This window comes from Prionailurus bengalensis, chromosome B4, assembly GCF_016509475.1.
Source record: "Prionailurus bengalensis isolate Pbe53 chromosome B4, Fcat_Pben_1.1_paternal_pri, whole genome shotgun sequence".
Classification (NCBI taxonomy): domain Eukaryota; kingdom Metazoa; phylum Chordata; class Mammalia; order Carnivora; family Felidae; genus Prionailurus; species Prionailurus bengalensis.
The window spans coordinates 48,310,239-48,327,513 of NC_057358.1; the positions used below are offsets into that span (position 1 = coordinate 48,310,239).

Consider the following 17,275-nt stretch of genomic DNA (forward strand, 5'->3'; position numbering starts at 1 on the left):
CTTTGTTCATAGAATATTCACACTTTGGGCCACTGGGTAAGTCACACCAACCTTTTGGCTTCAATATGCTCATTTGTAAAATGGGGACAGTATCTACCAACATCATTTCCCAGGATTACTGGCTAGATGAATTAGTTAGAAAATGGTATTGGTGCAAATTAACAAAATTAAGCATTCTTACTCATTTTATGTGCTTTTATTTTTTTTTAATGCTTAGTAAGTTTTGAGAGCGTATGCACACACATGAGCAAGGGAAGGGGAGACGGAGGATCTGAAGCAGGCTCTGCATGGACAGTAGAGAGCCCGATGTGGGGCTCGAACTCATGAACCCCAAGATCATGCATGACCTGAGCCAAAGTCAGATACCTGGGCGTCCCTCATTTTATGTGCCTTTTTTAGTATTATTTTTGAGAGGGAGACAGTGCAAGCAGGGGAGGGGCAGAGAGAGAGGGACACAATCTGAAGCGGGCTCTGGGCTCCAAACTGGAGGCGCAGAGCCTGATGTGGGACTCAAACTCACCAACTGTGAGATCATGACCTGAGTCGGTCATATGCTTAACTGACTGAGCCACCTGGCAACCCTTCTGTGCTTTTACTAATAAAAGCTTATACAACTGACATTGCAATAAAGTAAAAGAAGTAACCTTATCTGGTTATCTAATGATTTAGAAACGGTTTCAAAGCTTTTTATCATCAATTAGTGTCAGCTCACAAAGCTCTGGGAAAGCAAATAATCTTTGAGAAGACTCATCTTCCACACAATTAATAACCTCTCAATTTCTCCAAAGCCAATAAGATAATTCTGAAAGAAAGTAATCCTCTTTTCTTGATCCCTTAAAATTTAAAACTTAGTTTTAACCATATCTTCAATCAGAGTTTCATTGTGTACCAGCTACGGTAGTTCCTTAAAACCCAAGTTTTAAATACTGGTTTCTTTTCTGCCCATAACACAGGTATCATATTTATATATTACCAGTAACACAGAGGATATCTTGGTGTAGAACATTTATTTATTTATTCCATGAAACACTCAAAGTTTAGGTCAGTGGGAAATAATTTTAATCAAAGAATTGTACAATTTCTTCCCACATATCTTGCTTTGTATTAGGAAATGACATTGCGATCCATTTCACTAAAATATTACAAAATATTTACAAGAAAATATTAAAATAACTCAAACACAAAAGGCAAGATGGGGTAAAATAAACTGTTTTTCAGAAATCTCTACTCCAGTGCCCACAGCACACAAGAAGAGAATCATAACAAATAAGTAACAAAGATCCCCCGATCACGTTTCCAAAGAACTGGAGAAGGGGAACAAACGGGATGAAAATGGTGGCATGAAGGGAATGGATGTTAGCAGCACAGCTTCAATAACCAATCTATTCTGAAAGAAATAACTCTGTCTTATATGCAACAAATTCTGAACAAGGCTAAGTTTTAGGATATTCCTTGAACTGAAATGTAAAAATACCCTGACAGTGAAAGCAGCTCTTTCACTAAGTTTAGCAAGAGCCTCTTTCCCCACGAACCACTCATGTGAACAGAAACCTGTTCTGGCATTAAAAGCTGTCACAGTAGCCCTTCCATTTCTTTCATGAAAGCTTCATAAACATCATCCTTAGTTTGCACTGAGACCGGGACAGATGGACCAGATTTGGGGGCTGCTTTGGCAAGAGGCACAGCAGAATCATCCTCTGACTTTCTTTGGGGAGCAGCAGCGGCCCCTTTATTCTCCCGACGTACCCTCAACGCAGTGGGCACGAATCGAGTAATCTCTGCCTTGGGATTGGTGATCTGTGGCTTGGCACTGATGGTTGCGGTGGCTTTCTTCTCAATGGTGGCTGCGCTTGTATCATCCGCCTTGGGTCGCTGAATCAAGTTGGGTGGAGCACTTAGAACCCCCGGGTTCGGCAAGGGAGCTGGTGGGAAAAGCCCAGGTGGGGCAGGTCCAAGTGGAGGCACCAAAGGTGGGCGCATCATGCCAGGACGGGGTGGAGGGATACCTAAATGAAGGCGAAAACGGGCCGATGAATACTACGTGAAGCCATTTTAACCATTAAAGATGTTAAAAACATAGGTTGACAGTTTTTAAAAAATGGGCAATTTAGAAAAAATAAGCTAAAATCATACTGCTTGCTTTTGAAACTCAGGAATACTTTTTGATAGGAAGGAATATTTTATCATGAAATTGTATTCACTTTCATTTTTTTAAAAAAAAATTTTTTTTTTTTAACGTTTATTTATTTTTGAGACAGAGACAGAGCATGAATGGGGGAGGGTCAGAGAGAGAGAGGGAGACACAGAATCTGAAACAGGCTCCAGGCTCTGAGCGGTCAGCACAGAGCCCGACGCGGGGCTCGAACTCACAGACCGCGAGATCATGACCTGAGCCGAAGTCGGCCGCTTAACTGACTGAGCCACCCAGGAGCCCCAGGAAATTGTATTCACTTTCAGTCTGTGTCCCTGTACTTATGTTTTCTTCCTCTCAGAGTAATGTACTATTTTAATCTATAAAGTTGACAACACCAACTGGTTTCAAGTAGGATGTCACCTTTGTCAAATTTCAAATCTGACAGCCCAAGACACTATACTAGCTGTGTAATGCAGATACTATCAAGGCCAAGGTTGGGGGTTTCATTCTCATGCATTATTTACTGATTTCCACACCATTCCTCCCCTGAAAAAAGTAGCCCAATGGGCAGGAAATGTAGTTCTAACCTTGGAATGAGAGAACGTAACTAATCACAGTATGTCACCACCACTGGAAAAGAATTCGTGTCCTTTTTTTCAACGTTTTTTTTTTGGGACAGAGAGAGACAGAGCATGAACGGGGGAGGGGCAGAGAGAGAGGGAGACACAGAATCGGAAACAGGCTCCAGGCTCTGAGCCATCAGCCCAGAGCCTGACGCGGGGCTCGAACTCCCGGACCGCGAGATCGCGACCTGGCTGAAGTCGGACGCTTAACCGACTACGCCACCCAGGCGCCCCAGAATTCGTGTCCTTTTGATGGTTCAGACATACCATTGTCATTTACCCAGAACCTCCAGATTATTTTTCTTCAAACACCACTTTTAAGATTGAATATAAAGTACCAAGTTTCACAGAACTTAAGATGCTATTACTTATACAGACTCATAATTATTCCGGATACCACTGAGAATCCAGGGAGCTTAAAAGGAGGCTTTCACATTAAACCGGGAGTCAATGTAATAAACTAGAAATACACATACCACACAAACTAAGAGTGCAAGGAAATCTGCATATTTCACACTGATACCGGTTAAGAGAGGAGGGGAATCTGCCTTATAATTTTAAACTTTAAATTCATACTCATGTAAATAAATGGAATGACTTCACAATTAGAAGCGTTGCCTGTCCCTGTCTGTGCAAAACACCCTACTCAAATGGAGAATTTAATCCAAGGTGGTCTTTGGCTGGGAAAAATCCCTCATACGAGACAGAATCCAATGCAAATACCCTTTGGAAAAACTCAACTTCAACCTACGCCAAAAGCGATTTAAAAACATTTTAGAATACCCCTTGACTTCTGGATATCGAAATGTGACAATATGTCTCAGAGCAGGATGAAGTATGTGGTAGTCAAATTTTTGTAGTATAAATCAAAAGCTTTACCTGGAGGCGCAGGGGGAGGTAGCCTTGGTGGGGGTCCCCGAGGAGGAGGGCCAGGAGGCAGACCTGGAGGTGGACCTGGGGGAGGACCAGGGGGCCGGCCTGGGGGTGGGCCTGGAGGTAAAAGTCGGGGTAAAGGCCCTCGGAGCCCTGGCATTCCAGGTGGTCTCAGGAATGGAGGAGCTCCTGTAAACAGAAATACGGCAAATTAGCTAAGACAAATAACATATCAAGTAGGTAACTGTGGTATAAAGGTAACTCCGATGTGGTCTGACTTATCATTTTAACTTGAAATCAGGTAACTTCAAAAACTGACCAAAACATATGTGGAAACTGAATTCATTCAACAAATATCTGAGCACCAGATAGGGTAGTAATTTTGTTATGGATCATTTCTCTTTATATCCCAGCACTGAAAAAAAACATAATCACAGCTCTGCTGGGCTAGACATTGTACAAAGATGAGAAGAATTCTTAAATTTCCAAAATAAAGCTGAAAATGGAATACAGAGCAGGGTGCTTTAAGAATTCCCCTGAAACACAATAAGATATTGACAAGGACCACTGAAAAGGGCGTAAGATAGGTAATTTGCTTTTGCACCACTAATTGGAAAAGGATAAACTCAAGTGAAAAAACTTAACTGGCCAACTGCAGGATGAAGAACTATAAAATCATAAATGGCCAAGAAGTTCGCATTTTAAATAAACTTCTTACACTGGTATGCCAAACTACATTAATACTGATCGCTTTTATCTCTGAAGACTGACATCCAACAATTCCCAACCAAAGAAGGATACTTGATAGTATTTACTGTGCCCTAATCTCACTAGCTATCAATTTAGAATCGGCCAACCTGTCATATTAAAAAGCAGTACTAAAGAAACCCCCAGTTTCGTATTCCAGTTTCCGCCTGAGAATGTCAGAAGTAAAGAACCCTGAAAAAAGAAGACCTTTGGAGAAAAAGACGGCTGTCGTAAGTACTATGAGTTGCAAACAGTGCTGTAGGAATAAATCGCACTTATCCTTTCTCTCTTAGGGTATCAGGAGAAAAGAAAACATCAGCACTAATGATGTATATTTTTGAAATGACTTCATCATTCTAATCACAGAGAGATGTAATTATTTTTCACAATACCGAAGTGCTAATTTACCTGGAGGTGGTCCAGGAGGAAGGCCAGTAGGTGGTCCAGGTGGCCGTAAAGGTGGAGCAGGGGGTGGTCCAAGAGGAGGTGGTCCTGGCATGGGAGGTGCTTGTATCTGAGAAGGAGGAACAGACTGTGGGGGAGCTTGCTGCTGTGAAGAGGCAGCAGATGTGCCATCAGAAAGAGATTCCTCTTTATGCTGTTTCTGTGATTGCTTTTCCGCTTCAGAATCATCAGAATCATCTTCATCATCATCCTCTGAAAATTCTTCTACTTCTCGTCCCTCCTCTGGGATTTCCTGACCTAAAGGAAATTTTAAACCAGGTAAATGGGACTGATTCATTTTTTACAGTCTGCAAAAAAGTGATGCCTGAAGACACATGCTCAATTCAGTGCTTTCTTACAATTATCTCAATAGTCTTCTTCAGTAAAATACTTAGATGTGGAAGAATCAAACAGTATTCCACTCATCTATGTTAGTGGAGCAGAGGGAAATAAGCCCAGGCTTTTGAACAAGACCGACCTGGATCTAAATGCCAGTGTAACAACTTACTAGCTGGGCAACTCTGGACAGCTTACCTTAATCTCTCCAAACCTAACTTTTGTAAAACAGGATTTATTATTTACTTTAGGGTTGCTGAGACACTAAATGGGAAACCATATGTAAAGGAACTAGCAGGAGGAAATATCCAAAAGGTGATTTCACGCCTCTTTCCCAGTTTTACCTGCCATTCGAAGCATCATGGCTTGAAGAGGAGTCAGCTCCTTCATGTTCTTCTTTTTCTTCCTTGATTTTCCAGGCATATCCGCAAATCTTACACTCAGACCTTAGGGGCCAGGGGAGGGAGAGAATGGGGTAGATCAGGAACAACAAAATTCAGTAAATGCTTACTATATAATGCTATAAAGCACCAGATATGACGGCTGCCCACTATTTGGCAGAAGTTAGGTGCTGAAAGAGCCATATAAAAGGTAACAGAAGAAGTGCCCACTGGTGGTAAACATATGCAATTGTGATTTCAAATCCATCAATTTTAAAAACTTGAAGAATACCATCAATATCTTTATGCCTGTAAAACTGAAAACCCTGATAACAGACAGTTCTCTCTAAAAATATAAATTACAAAAATTGGCCAGAGAAGAGATAAGACCAGAATTTATAAAATTGAAGTGGTAGTTAAAAATCTTTTTTTAACCTGGCCCAAATAATTTTTACAAGGAACTTCAGGCAAACGTGGGAGTTACAGAAATTTCCTGTAAAAGGGCACAGGAAAAGATGGAATGCAATCCAGAACTCATGAAGCCAGCACAACCCTGATACCAAAACTAACCTACTATAAAATACAGTTGACCCTCGAACAACATGGGTTTGAATTGAGTGGGTCCACTTATGCATGATTTTTTTGTGATATAGTACAGTACTGTAACTGTACTTTCCTTATGAATTATTAACACTATTTTCTTTCCTCTAGCCTACTTTATTGCATGACTGTAGTATATAATACACGCAACAGACAAAATGTGTGTTCATCGATGGTTTGTGTTATCGGTAAAACTTCCGGTCAGCACTAGGCTATTAAGTTTTGGGGGAACCAAAGTTATGCACGGATATTCTGATTGCACACAGGGGCGGTGCTCCTAACCTTGGTTTTGTTATACCCACCTGTATAACCAAACAGAATCTAACAGTGTTTTAAAAGAAAAATACATCATAAACATGTAGGGTCGGTCCCAGAAATGCAAGGTGAGGTTTAACATTAGAAAAGCCATGAATATAGTTCATTACATTAAACAACTTAAAAACCATAACAACATCCCAACAGATGCTTAAAAATATTTATTACAAAAACTCTTAGCAAAGTAGGACTAGAAGGGACCTTTTTAACCTGATAAATCAAGCTATCTACTAGATGCTATTAAACATGTTGCCATGGGTACAACATTGGAAGCAATCTTTGTTGGTAAACATTTACAAAGTTCCATGTGGGCAGGGCTTTAGTTGTGTTCACTTTGTATCCTTTGTCTAGGAAAATTCCTTGCATACAGTACAAAATGAAAAAATATTAGATGAATGTCAAATCATAGTTAGGATAGCCACTTTCAGCACATGTACACTGATGAGTATGTATGAGTAACAAAAGGTGGCAGAAAAAGGGAAAAATGAGGCAAAGGATCACACAATGCCAGAGAAAAATGGAGCTGCTGTGGCTCTAAGGACTTGCTGTTTTTGAGTGCTAGCTCCTACGTAAGTCCTCCATAACTTTTTGTTACCAGCTCTATACACCCCTTTAACCAAGTTTTTTGGTTTGCAACCATGATTTTTAAGAAATATCAGAGGAAAGATCTGTCATCATTATAAATACATCAGTAGTATTACTAACACATAAATATGGTATTGTAGGTTACAAAAACAATTTTAAAAGAAACTGCAAGACTACAGAGGTGTGAGAGATTATTATACATTTTGCACTGCTCAGTTTCTATCACGATGCTTAACATTTTCTTGATCAATATCATAACTTCTTTTTAAAAGTACACGTAACTCAGTCCGATTTTGTAATAATCAAATGGACACATAACCTACATTTTGGATGTTTCCATTACATCATGACTCACTTGCAAGTGTACCTGAATTATAATTGTGGTCTGGTTCATGTGAAGACACAACGAACACAGAAAATTTAAGTTATTTAAACAGACTTATTAAAAAACAAACAAACCAACAATGTGAATATGGCTTTCTCAGTATGGTTGTGTGCTTATTCTCCTTTTTTCCTACACATCCCCATAAAAGTACATCCTCATGCTGTTGAAATAGTTATTTTTCTCCCCAAGTGGACTTTATTACATAGGCTTCTTTATTACATACACTGCTTAATTTATTTTTCCATCACAAACATCCACCGAGTACTTAGTATGTGTCAAGAACTTTTAAGATTGAGATATAAAGATGGAGCTATGATCCTTCCTTTCAAGATATTCACAATTATTTTTACAGATGTATTAATAAATCAAGACCTTTGTCTTGTGTATTTATTGATCAATACCATGGACCTTTCATCAGCACATACCTGACTTTTTTTCTTCATTGTTGTCTCTTTCATTATCATCACGGTGCACAAATTCATCCCCTTCACTTTCTCCATCTGATCTGTCAGTGTCGCTGTCATCAGTACTGTCATCATGCTTATCTTGATCCATGTCCTCAGGATACCCATCATCTTCACTGGTGCTGGAAACATCGTCATCATGACCCCGTTGAGCTGACAAAGTAGGAGGGAGCAGGAAACAAGTATTACTATTGGATCCTCCACATACACACGGGGTCTCAGAGCACAGAAAACTATTATTTAACTCAGAATGACCTACCTGTTTCTGTACGTTCTGTATATGAACCTACAGATTCTGGTTCTGTATATGAACCAGAAAGATTCTGTATATGACATGAGCTGTTCATACCGTCTAACAATATTTCCATATGGTAACAGTTTTAAAACCTTTTTGATAACGTAAGGTATTTTTTAAAAGGTTTAAATTTGAAAACAAATTCTGTATATGGAAACTTGGATGCACACACATACACAAGATATTTGTTTATATAGAGAACATATAAAACTATGTTCTAGTCTGATGGCAATAAAACTGAAAAGGAAACAAGTATCTGAATCTTAAGGGATTGTTAGTAAGAAGGTGACATCTCTTAATAGAGCCTATTTTAAAACACAATAAACATTTCTATACTTCCTTATGTATGATGCTTTTACTTAAGTAAATTCTATGACTTATCCATCTGTTAGTATGTACATGTAATCCTCATTCATTTTCCAAGTTCTGAGGATGGTAAACAAGATGTTAAACAGGGCCAGCTTAAAAAATGACGGTAGAAAGGTTGTTAAAAGCAAAAGAAACAGTCACTCCTTACCAAGTTCCGGACTATATAACATGTCTTCATCCCGCCTACGAGGGGGAAGATCTAGAGCAAAGCCCACTTTACGGCCATACATTTGCAAGACTTGAGGAGGTGGTGGACCAGGGGGAGGACCAGGAGGTTTTCTGCCAGGGGGCAAACGTGGAACACCATGACCGAGAAGAGGAAGTATAGAAACTGCCCGCGTTGGAGGTCTATGAAGAAAATTTTACAGTTACCACGTTAATAATGAGAAGATATTTATTTCCTCTCTTCAAACATTTTTAAGGGATTTCTTCACATTTAATCAGGCGGGGCACCACTTACATTCACATTGCCTTTCATTTCCACTACAATAATTTTGGCACTGGATAGTCAAAAGGTACTTTTAATAAATGCTATCTGATGATGCTACCGCTTCCTTACCCATAGGCTGAGGTCTTTTTAAGGATGGAGGGTGGCTGGGCACCAGGAAGTGGAATGTCCTGGATCAGAATGTTGGAAGGAGCATGCGGCATATCTGGCAAGGGAATACTCTCCACTTCCACGTGCTGAGCATTCTGAAACAAAATTTTTCAATGGTATGATAAGAGCAAGCCACAAAGTCACCACTAAAAATTAACCACCTGCTGCTTCATAAACTGGATTTGCTTTCCACTTAACGTAAGTATCAGGAAAAAATATCAATACCAGTATTTGTCAATATTTCCAAAACCTGTCAATGAATGGAAAAAAAAATCCTTATCACCTCTAAAAGAGACAAACTCTGCTGCGCTTCTCCCTCCTATCATCAACTTATCCTTTTGGGTTATGGTTTGAAATAGCTGTTTATGGAAATCCAACTATTAAAAGTATCTAGCACCAAAGCCACCCTTTTAAATGTTCTGGATGATAAATAGCACTTACCAATTAACTTAGAAATAGCATATAACCCGTGGAAGAGCTTGGGTTTCTAAAGTTAGTCTGCCTTCGTTTAATTTCTGCCACACACTAGCTGTGTGACTAAGCAAAGTTACTTTAGTTTCCTTATCTATAAAGCAGGACCGATACTACCTACTTTATAACAACTATATCATTTTTTTTTTTACATTTTTGAAACAAAATTCACAGTGAAACGTATAAATTCTGTTTTGACAAATGCATATAGTTCATATTCCTGTCGATCCCTAACAATATCCCATAGCAACCACTGTTATAAATTTTTTCATCCACAGATTAGTTATGCCTATTCTAGAATGTCATACAAATGGAATAACTATGAAAGAAGTTCAACATGTTTTGACACATATCCATGAAAAAATTTTTTTATCCCATGTGGTTTTGAGTATCAGTAGGTCATTCTTTATTGCTGAGTACATTCAATTTTATAAATATACTAGTTTGTTTATCCATTATCCTATTGATGGACATGTGGGCTATTTCCAGTTTTTGGCTATTACTGTGTTGGCAGATGGATTAATTTCTCTTGTGTAAATATGTAGCATTAGATTTGCTGGCTCATGGAGAAGGTGTATGTTTAGTTTGACAAGAAATTGCCAAGGGGCACCTGGGTGATTCAGTCGGTTAAGTGCCTGACTTCAGCTCAGGTCATGATCTCATGGTTCGTGAGTTCGAGTCCCACACCCGGCTCTGTGTTGACAGCTCAGAACCTGGAGCCTGCTTTGGATTGTTTGTCTCCCTCTCTCTCTCTGCCCCTCCCTGGCTTGTGCTCTCTCTCCCAAGAATAAATAAACATTAAAAAAAAAAATTGTCAAGAGGAAGAATATGACCAATTCTCATACTGTCAATTTTAAGAGCAAATCTAAAAACATTTTAGTTTCTCTAAAAGAAACTTGATTACCTTGACAGCATCAAAATATTGGCTAAGTTGAGCCCTCTTCTGTTCATATTCTACTTCTAGCTTTCTCAATTCTTTGTAAATATCCGGATTCTCTTTTTCATAGAGTCGTAGAATACGTTCAAAGGTTTCACGCAGCTTTTTACGCTTGTCTTTCAGCACCTTCTCATTTAACTGTGGTTGCTGCACTGGGTTAAACTCTGAGAGAAAAGAGTAGATATTCAAATTAAACACAAAAACTTGTTTCATTTAGGTTATCAACTAACTATATAATTTAATATAATCTCCCTATATGCTAAAACTTTTAAAAGGGACCTAGACCAGGTATATTACTTCTAAAATTTACTATAAAGTGCAACAGACATTTGTTGAAATTCTACCCTTTTAAGATAGCCATTAATTTTACTTTCTTTTATAAAAACAGCACCTAATTGATTTCATCATCACTGTAATAAAAATCGATTTTCATTCCTTAGGCTAACAACTTGCTATATAGTGAGGCTTCAGTCAGACCTGACTCTGTCCTTTAATTCTGAGATCCTGGGCACTTTACTTGAATTCTATGATCTTTAACTTCTTCATCTCGAAAATGGGGACATCAACTACTTTACAACAAAGTCTGACGACTTAATGGGACCACAAATAAAATATCCAGTAGTGTCTACCTCACCACTTAATTATTTTTATAGTGGACTGGTGTCTAGTTACCATACAATCCTTTCTCTTTCCATGTGTTCAACATAGGGCTTCATTTCAAGTCTTCTGCCCCAAGAAGGATTATCAGCACAAGACTCCCAGGCTTGCCTGGTCAATTATATCTGCCTCCCTTCACTCCCCCTGCCAGTGACTGACTCAGAGATCAAATGGCACATGATCCAAACTGAAACTAGATACTTCTCTGAGATTTTAAATGTGGATGTGGAGATTTTAAGTGTGGATCCCTCACAGGAGGGATAAAATAAACCTAAAGCTGTGACCTTGTGTCCCACTAATTCCACACACACATATTTCACCTTCCATCACAAGAAGTTCATTAGCAATATACTGAATGAGGCTAACAAGAGAGTAGACCAGACAGACACATGAGAGCTTCCCTCTGGGATTTACCAACTATGGGAGTCAATGTACATATTTTTTCTGCCTAAACTAGTTTATACTGAGTTTTATAAACTGTGTTAAGTTTTATAAATTGTAATTAGAGCCCTGATCAACAGTGCTCCCTTCTTTTTTTACAGATAGCAAGTTTAATTATCTTCTTCCCTAAATCCTATTAACCTTGGTGATTTATTTGGTCTCCCATCCAAGTACTAACCAGGCCTGACCCTGCTTAGCTTCCGAGATCAGATGAGATCGGGCGCGTTCAGGGTGGTATGGCCATAGACTTGGTGATTTATTTGGAAGATACAGTCTTACCTCACACACTATTCTTAGTGTGATTAATAAAAGTGTTGAATGCCTGAGTTTTAATCCCAGCTTGCCACTTCCTAACAGCACAACCTTGAGTAAAGTATGTGCCTGAGTTTCCTCACTCATAAAACAGGTAGAACACACCTACCCAAAAGCTGTTGCAAGGGTTAAATAACATCTGGAAAAAAATTGGTAAATAGCAAGATAAGAGCTCAATAAACCTCAATTGTGACTATTATCTCCTTTAAAACCACAAAAATCATTGAAGTCATGTTAATAGGTAATGTCTTGACATCTCAGGGACAGCAATTGTCCATAGTAATATTTAACGTGGAGGCAACAAGTGGGATCAGTTCCACATGAACTGGGAAACATCTGGGATCATGCAATCTGACCCAGAACTCTTGCCCCAGCTAAATGCACAAGATTTGCCACATTATTTAACAAAACTTCTTATACCATAATCCCACATAACTGGATTTTAAAAATTCATTTAATGTATTGTTGAGACCCACTGTACCTCTTTTGCTTACTATCTGATTTTTGGCAAACCACTAAAACTGGGAACCTTTGCTAACAAAACTTGGAAAAATCATTTCATTATGCAATTAAAAAAAAAAAAGGTAGAAGCAAATGTCCATGAACAAATAAATGGATAAAGATGTGGTGTATACATACAATGGAGTATTGCTCGGCAATCAAAAAGAATGAAACCTTGCCATTTGCAACAACGTGGATGGAACCAGAGAGTGTATTATGCTACGTGAAATCAGAGAAAGACAAATATCCTATGACTTCACTCACATGTGGAATTTATGATACAAAACAGATGAAGGGAAGCAAAAATAATACAAAAAGAGGGAGGGGGACAAAATATAAGAGACTCTTAAATACTGAGAACAAATGGAGGGCTGCTGGATGGGGTGTAGGTGGGGGGATGGGCTAACTGGGCAAGGGGCATAAAGGAGGACACTTGTTGGGATGAGCACTGGGTGTTATACACAGAGGGATGAATCACTGGCTTCTACTCCTAAACTCATTAATGCACTATATGCTAACTTGGATGTAAATTAAAAAAAATAAAAATTAAATTAAAAAAAAGTAAAGGAGGCAGAAAAATAAAAAATCCCATGTTCTGAATGGATCTTTGTGGGTTGGGATAAAATTTCCAGTGGTAGCATCACACAGACAATTCTCAAGCAACTTTGATTCAAGGAAAGATAACAAGTTATTTGTATGATTCCAGTTATAAAAAAACTTGTGACACTGAAGATGCATATGAAGAAACTGAGTAAAATTACTCAAAGAAATGTGAAAAAAGGGAGAAATCCTAATACGATATTCTATAAAATTAGATTTTAAGTATTTGATGACTTCTACCACCTTACTAAGTGGGTCAAGTGTCTGATCTTCTCATTGGGAAAAATGGGAAACTGATAAATTCATGGTGGGATAATACTTAGATGTATGTTGTAGTTGCCAAAATTAAAAACCAAAACAAACAAAAACCTCCAGAATTCAGTCTTGTCTGGAAAAAACAGGCTTTCATTTTTGAGCTGGTCAAAACAGGCTTTCATTACTTCAATAACAATTAGTTCAAGCTAAATAAATGGGATTCATCTTACACTAGGTAAGATCCTCAGTGTGCAAATCGCTCCCTACCCCTCCATTTTAGTCTTCCTGATACTAAAACTAAGCCTAACTGTCAAATGTCATCATGCTTTTGTTTTACTCATGCCTGTGCTGCTCTCCTCATTACCTGCTTGCCTGCCTCCATGTATAAGACTGTTATACCTGCTATGAAATCTAGCCTTTTATAAATTCTTACCCATTTCATCCAATTTCTCCATGTCTCGGATAATCTGTTTGGGATCCTTCATCTTTAAAACTGCAGCTCGTACCATCATGCGCTGTTTTTTGTTCTTAGAGAAACAAAAGAGCACTATGTCAAGAAACTGGACACCCATATGAGTTTTTATTTCCATTTGCATCAAGAATCTGAATCTATTTGAAATGAAGCCAAACTTCTCCTCGGTTTCTGATCTCGTTTCAACCACCACAACCAAAGCTATGTAATTTTTTGCTCTCAAATATTTCAACTTTAGACAAAAAGATAAATGACCATTACTATGTGTGCTTTCTTAGGTAAGTATTTCCTTCAATTTTGTGAGGTCTTTAGCAATTACTTAAAAAAATCTTAGTTTTTTTAAGCTTAATTCTAAAACTATATATTAAAGTTTTGCAGATTTGATACTGAACAATGAACTAAGAAAACCCCATTAAAAGCTATTAAAAATCTGCATTCTCTCAATGTGTTAAGGCATGATACTATAAAGTAAATACTTTTTTATTCTGGGAAAACACTTCGCCAGAAACTCGACAGCTACAAAATGAAAAAAAGGAACCCACAAAACTATTCAGAACCATATTTATTTCCATTCACTAATTCAGTAGCTTTTAACAGAGCAATATGCCTTAATAGCAAAAAAAAAAATTCCTTTCAAAGATATTTAACTCACTGGGAAAGATAATCAAATAGACAATGTTATAATAATTCCTCATGAGCTTAACTGCTAAGTTTTTTCAGTTCTGTTTCCAAATATGGTATTTTGGCTTAGTAATTTTTTGGTTTGTTAGAAGCAGTATGAAGTATCTTCCCTGACAAATAATTGTAAATATTGTTTTGAAATCCACTAATCCCAAATAGTAAGATGTGCCAAACACCACTATGGCTCATAGGATGCTTCTGAAATCGTACCTTCTTTAATTCTCTCTTCCGGGCTTCTTTTCCTTTAGAGACAGAGAAAACATAAAACTTTCAAATCTTGAACACTAACATTTTCTCCAACTTAATATAGATTAATTCTTATTGTGGGAGGTTGTCCTATGCACTCCAGAATATTTAGGAGCATTTGTGGGCTCTACGCATTAGATGCCAACAGCACCCTTTAATTATGTCAACCAAAAATGTCCTGACAAGTTTTTAAGCTTCTTAAAAAGTAACTATGAATCTGAAAGAAAAAGATGTCACTCTCTCTGCCCTTTCCCCCGATCATGCACACACTCTCTCAAAATAAATGAATAAACTTAAAAAAAATATGGGTACTAATTTTTTTGCATGTTTAAAGTTTTCATCATGTACTCCCAAGAACACTGGATAACTTCATACAACTGACTCCTAGCACAGCTGGTTTTATAATTAAGGCGTAATAGATTCTCTAATGTTTGCAATTTTATCCTCTTCCTTATCATTCCATACTAATGGACACTTACGGGCTTGGTCTGTAGGGTTCATAAATTTTCCACTCTTGGTGGATGATGTAGATCTCCGTCCCATGTTGACAACTTGTATGATTTACTTGTTCATAAAAAAAAAAAACAAAAACCAAAAACAAAAACCTGCAAAGACAAAGAAATAGCTTATTTTTCCTCTATTTACAAAGTGTCTTCCATTTTATGTTACAAAACTTCTACCAATCTCTTGAAAAGAAACATTCCTTTGATTACTAACTTTTTAAAATGGATCACAACAGACCGACTCTGTCAACTGAAAAGAATCAGAATATGCTTTGACAATATGGGGACAAATCATGCCTACGAAAAACCATTAGATCTTTCCCTACACCCTTGGTTTCTATTTAGGGTGAAAGGGGAATCAAAAGAGAATGGTGGTAATAATGTGAGTTCAAAAAAACAGATAGTTCATTCTTGTCTCTCTCCATGGTTTTTCTTGTCATGTATTCCCAACATCTTTAAGATAGCAAAAACTCATTAATTTAAGGCTATTTAATTCAGATTTCATTCTAATTCAGATAGAATTCTTGACTCTCAAGAGCTTAAAACATAACTAAAGGTGCAAATACTAAAAATGAAAAGTATTATATGAAGGAGTGTCCAAGAATGTCAAGACACACATTTTTACTAGCACCCACTTGATTCCTGATTTGTGCTTTTTAAGATAACTGAAAGGGATGATCGTGCTTGAGAGAAAATATTTTGCAAGTCAAGATTTTTACTAATCTGAGACATTATTATATTACTTCTTTCTCTTGTTCCAGTTAAGGGTTAACTTTTTAATGCTCACCCTTCCCAATAATAAAGTTGACAAATTTACTTTCTTTTGAAAGTAGACTTTTATTTATCTTTAAAAAAATTTTTTTTACACATTTCTTTATTTTTGAGAGAGAGAGAGAGAGAGAGAGAGAGCGAGAGAGAGCAAGCAGGGGAGGGGCAGAGAGAGGGAGACACAGAATCTGAAGCAGGCTCCAGGCTCCGAGCTGTCAGCACAGAACCCGACGCGGTGTTCGAACCCTCAAACCGTGAGATCGTGACCTGAGCCGAAGTCGGACCCTTAACCGACGGAGCCACCCAGGCACCCCTGAAAGTAGACTTTTAAAGGGTGGGAAAGGGAAGATCGTGAGATAAAATTTTTAGTAGCCTATACAAGTAATTATACCTCCCCTTCTTCCTCGTATGAAGATTTTGTCAAGAAAAGTTCACTAGTTAATGCCTCTTTCAGCAAGTGTTCAAATGCCTTGATTTCTGCTAAATGCTTCAAAGCTTTTCCAGTGGCAACTAATTCACCCTGCGCAGGATTTCCTTCACAGAAAAAACTGGGAGTCGGGGAGAAAGGAGGTGGGAACAAGCAACATTAGTAGAAATATAGGCTCCCCTGATATTTGATGACTTGTATCTTTTTTGCTGTTTTCTCAATTACCCTCAGGCTCCTATTTTGACCTTCCTCTCCCGCAACTGTAACAAAGAACAGATACTAATTACAGAGGATTTCTACAGAAGACCATGGAGCCTTAGTCTGCACGAACTACTTTTGGTTTAAAAGCAGAAACGACAGGGAAACTGGGCCACAAAACCCTGGGGAAACTAAATTTAACCGAAGAGGCAGCAGTGGGACGGAGCCCAGTTTACCAAGGGAAGCAACAGCAGCAGCAACTGCCGAAACCATAGCGACGGTTGACCCTGACTCGAGGTACAAGAAGACATCAAATCTAAAGCGGCCGGTCAACGAGCACAGGCAGGAGGTGGCGCTAACTGACTCGGGTGAACAGCTGCTGAAACGCTGGAAGCCGCACCGCCCTTGGCTCGAAGATCCCCCGGTCCGCGACCCGGGAGACCCAACCGCGGAGAGGAAGACCGGAGCTGACGGGCCTGGTGTCCCCGAGGCAAACGCGCGGGCCCGGAGAAGGGTCGGGAGAGATGAAGGAACGGAGTGGAACAATCCTGCACACTCACACTTCTGCTGGGTTCCTGGGACTGCAGGAAGCGGGGATGGGACGATTCTTGGCCTCTTTTACCTCGTAGGGGCCTTCACCTCTGCCTCCCGGTCAGCA

The 17,275-nt window shown here is 38.7% G+C and overlaps 1 protein-coding gene across 1 annotated transcript; it reads right to left on the reverse strand.

The window, feature by feature from the left end:
* Positions 1-990: 990 nt before the first annotated feature.
* On the reverse strand, positions 991-17,265 carry WBP11 (WW domain binding protein 11). Its single transcript, XM_043563381.1, has 12 exons — positions 17,176-17,265; positions 15,201-15,325; positions 14,686-14,717; positions 13,756-13,849; positions 10,524-10,720; positions 9,110-9,243; positions 8,699-8,898; positions 7,848-8,039; positions 5,502-5,603; positions 4,786-5,079; positions 3,637-3,819; positions 991-2,006 (listed from the first exon to the last, which is right to left on the reverse strand). Exons 2-12 carry the CDS (start codon positions 15,262-15,264, stop codon positions 1,573-1,575), a joined length of 1,926 nt encoding a protein of 641 aa, XP_043419316.1. The 5' UTR covers positions 15,265-15,325; positions 17,176-17,265; the 3' UTR covers positions 991-1,572.
* Between the last annotated feature and the right edge of the window lie 10 nt (positions 17,266-17,275).

Excerpts from the sequence above, each read along its gene's own strand:
- WBP11 (XM_043563381.1), bottom strand. The coding sequence starts at position 15,264 with ATGGGACGGAGATCTACATCATCCACCAAGAGTGGAAAATTTATGAAC. Across the intron at positions 8,040-8,698 it reads GTTATATAGTCCGGAACTTG|CTCAACGGGGTCATGATGAC; the intron begins GTAAGGAGTGAC and ends CTACTTTGTCAG. Across the intron at positions 5,604-7,847 it reads CAATGAAGAAAAAAAGTCAG|GTCTGAGTGTAAGATTTGCG; the intron begins GTATGTGCTGAT and ends CTGGCCCCTAAG.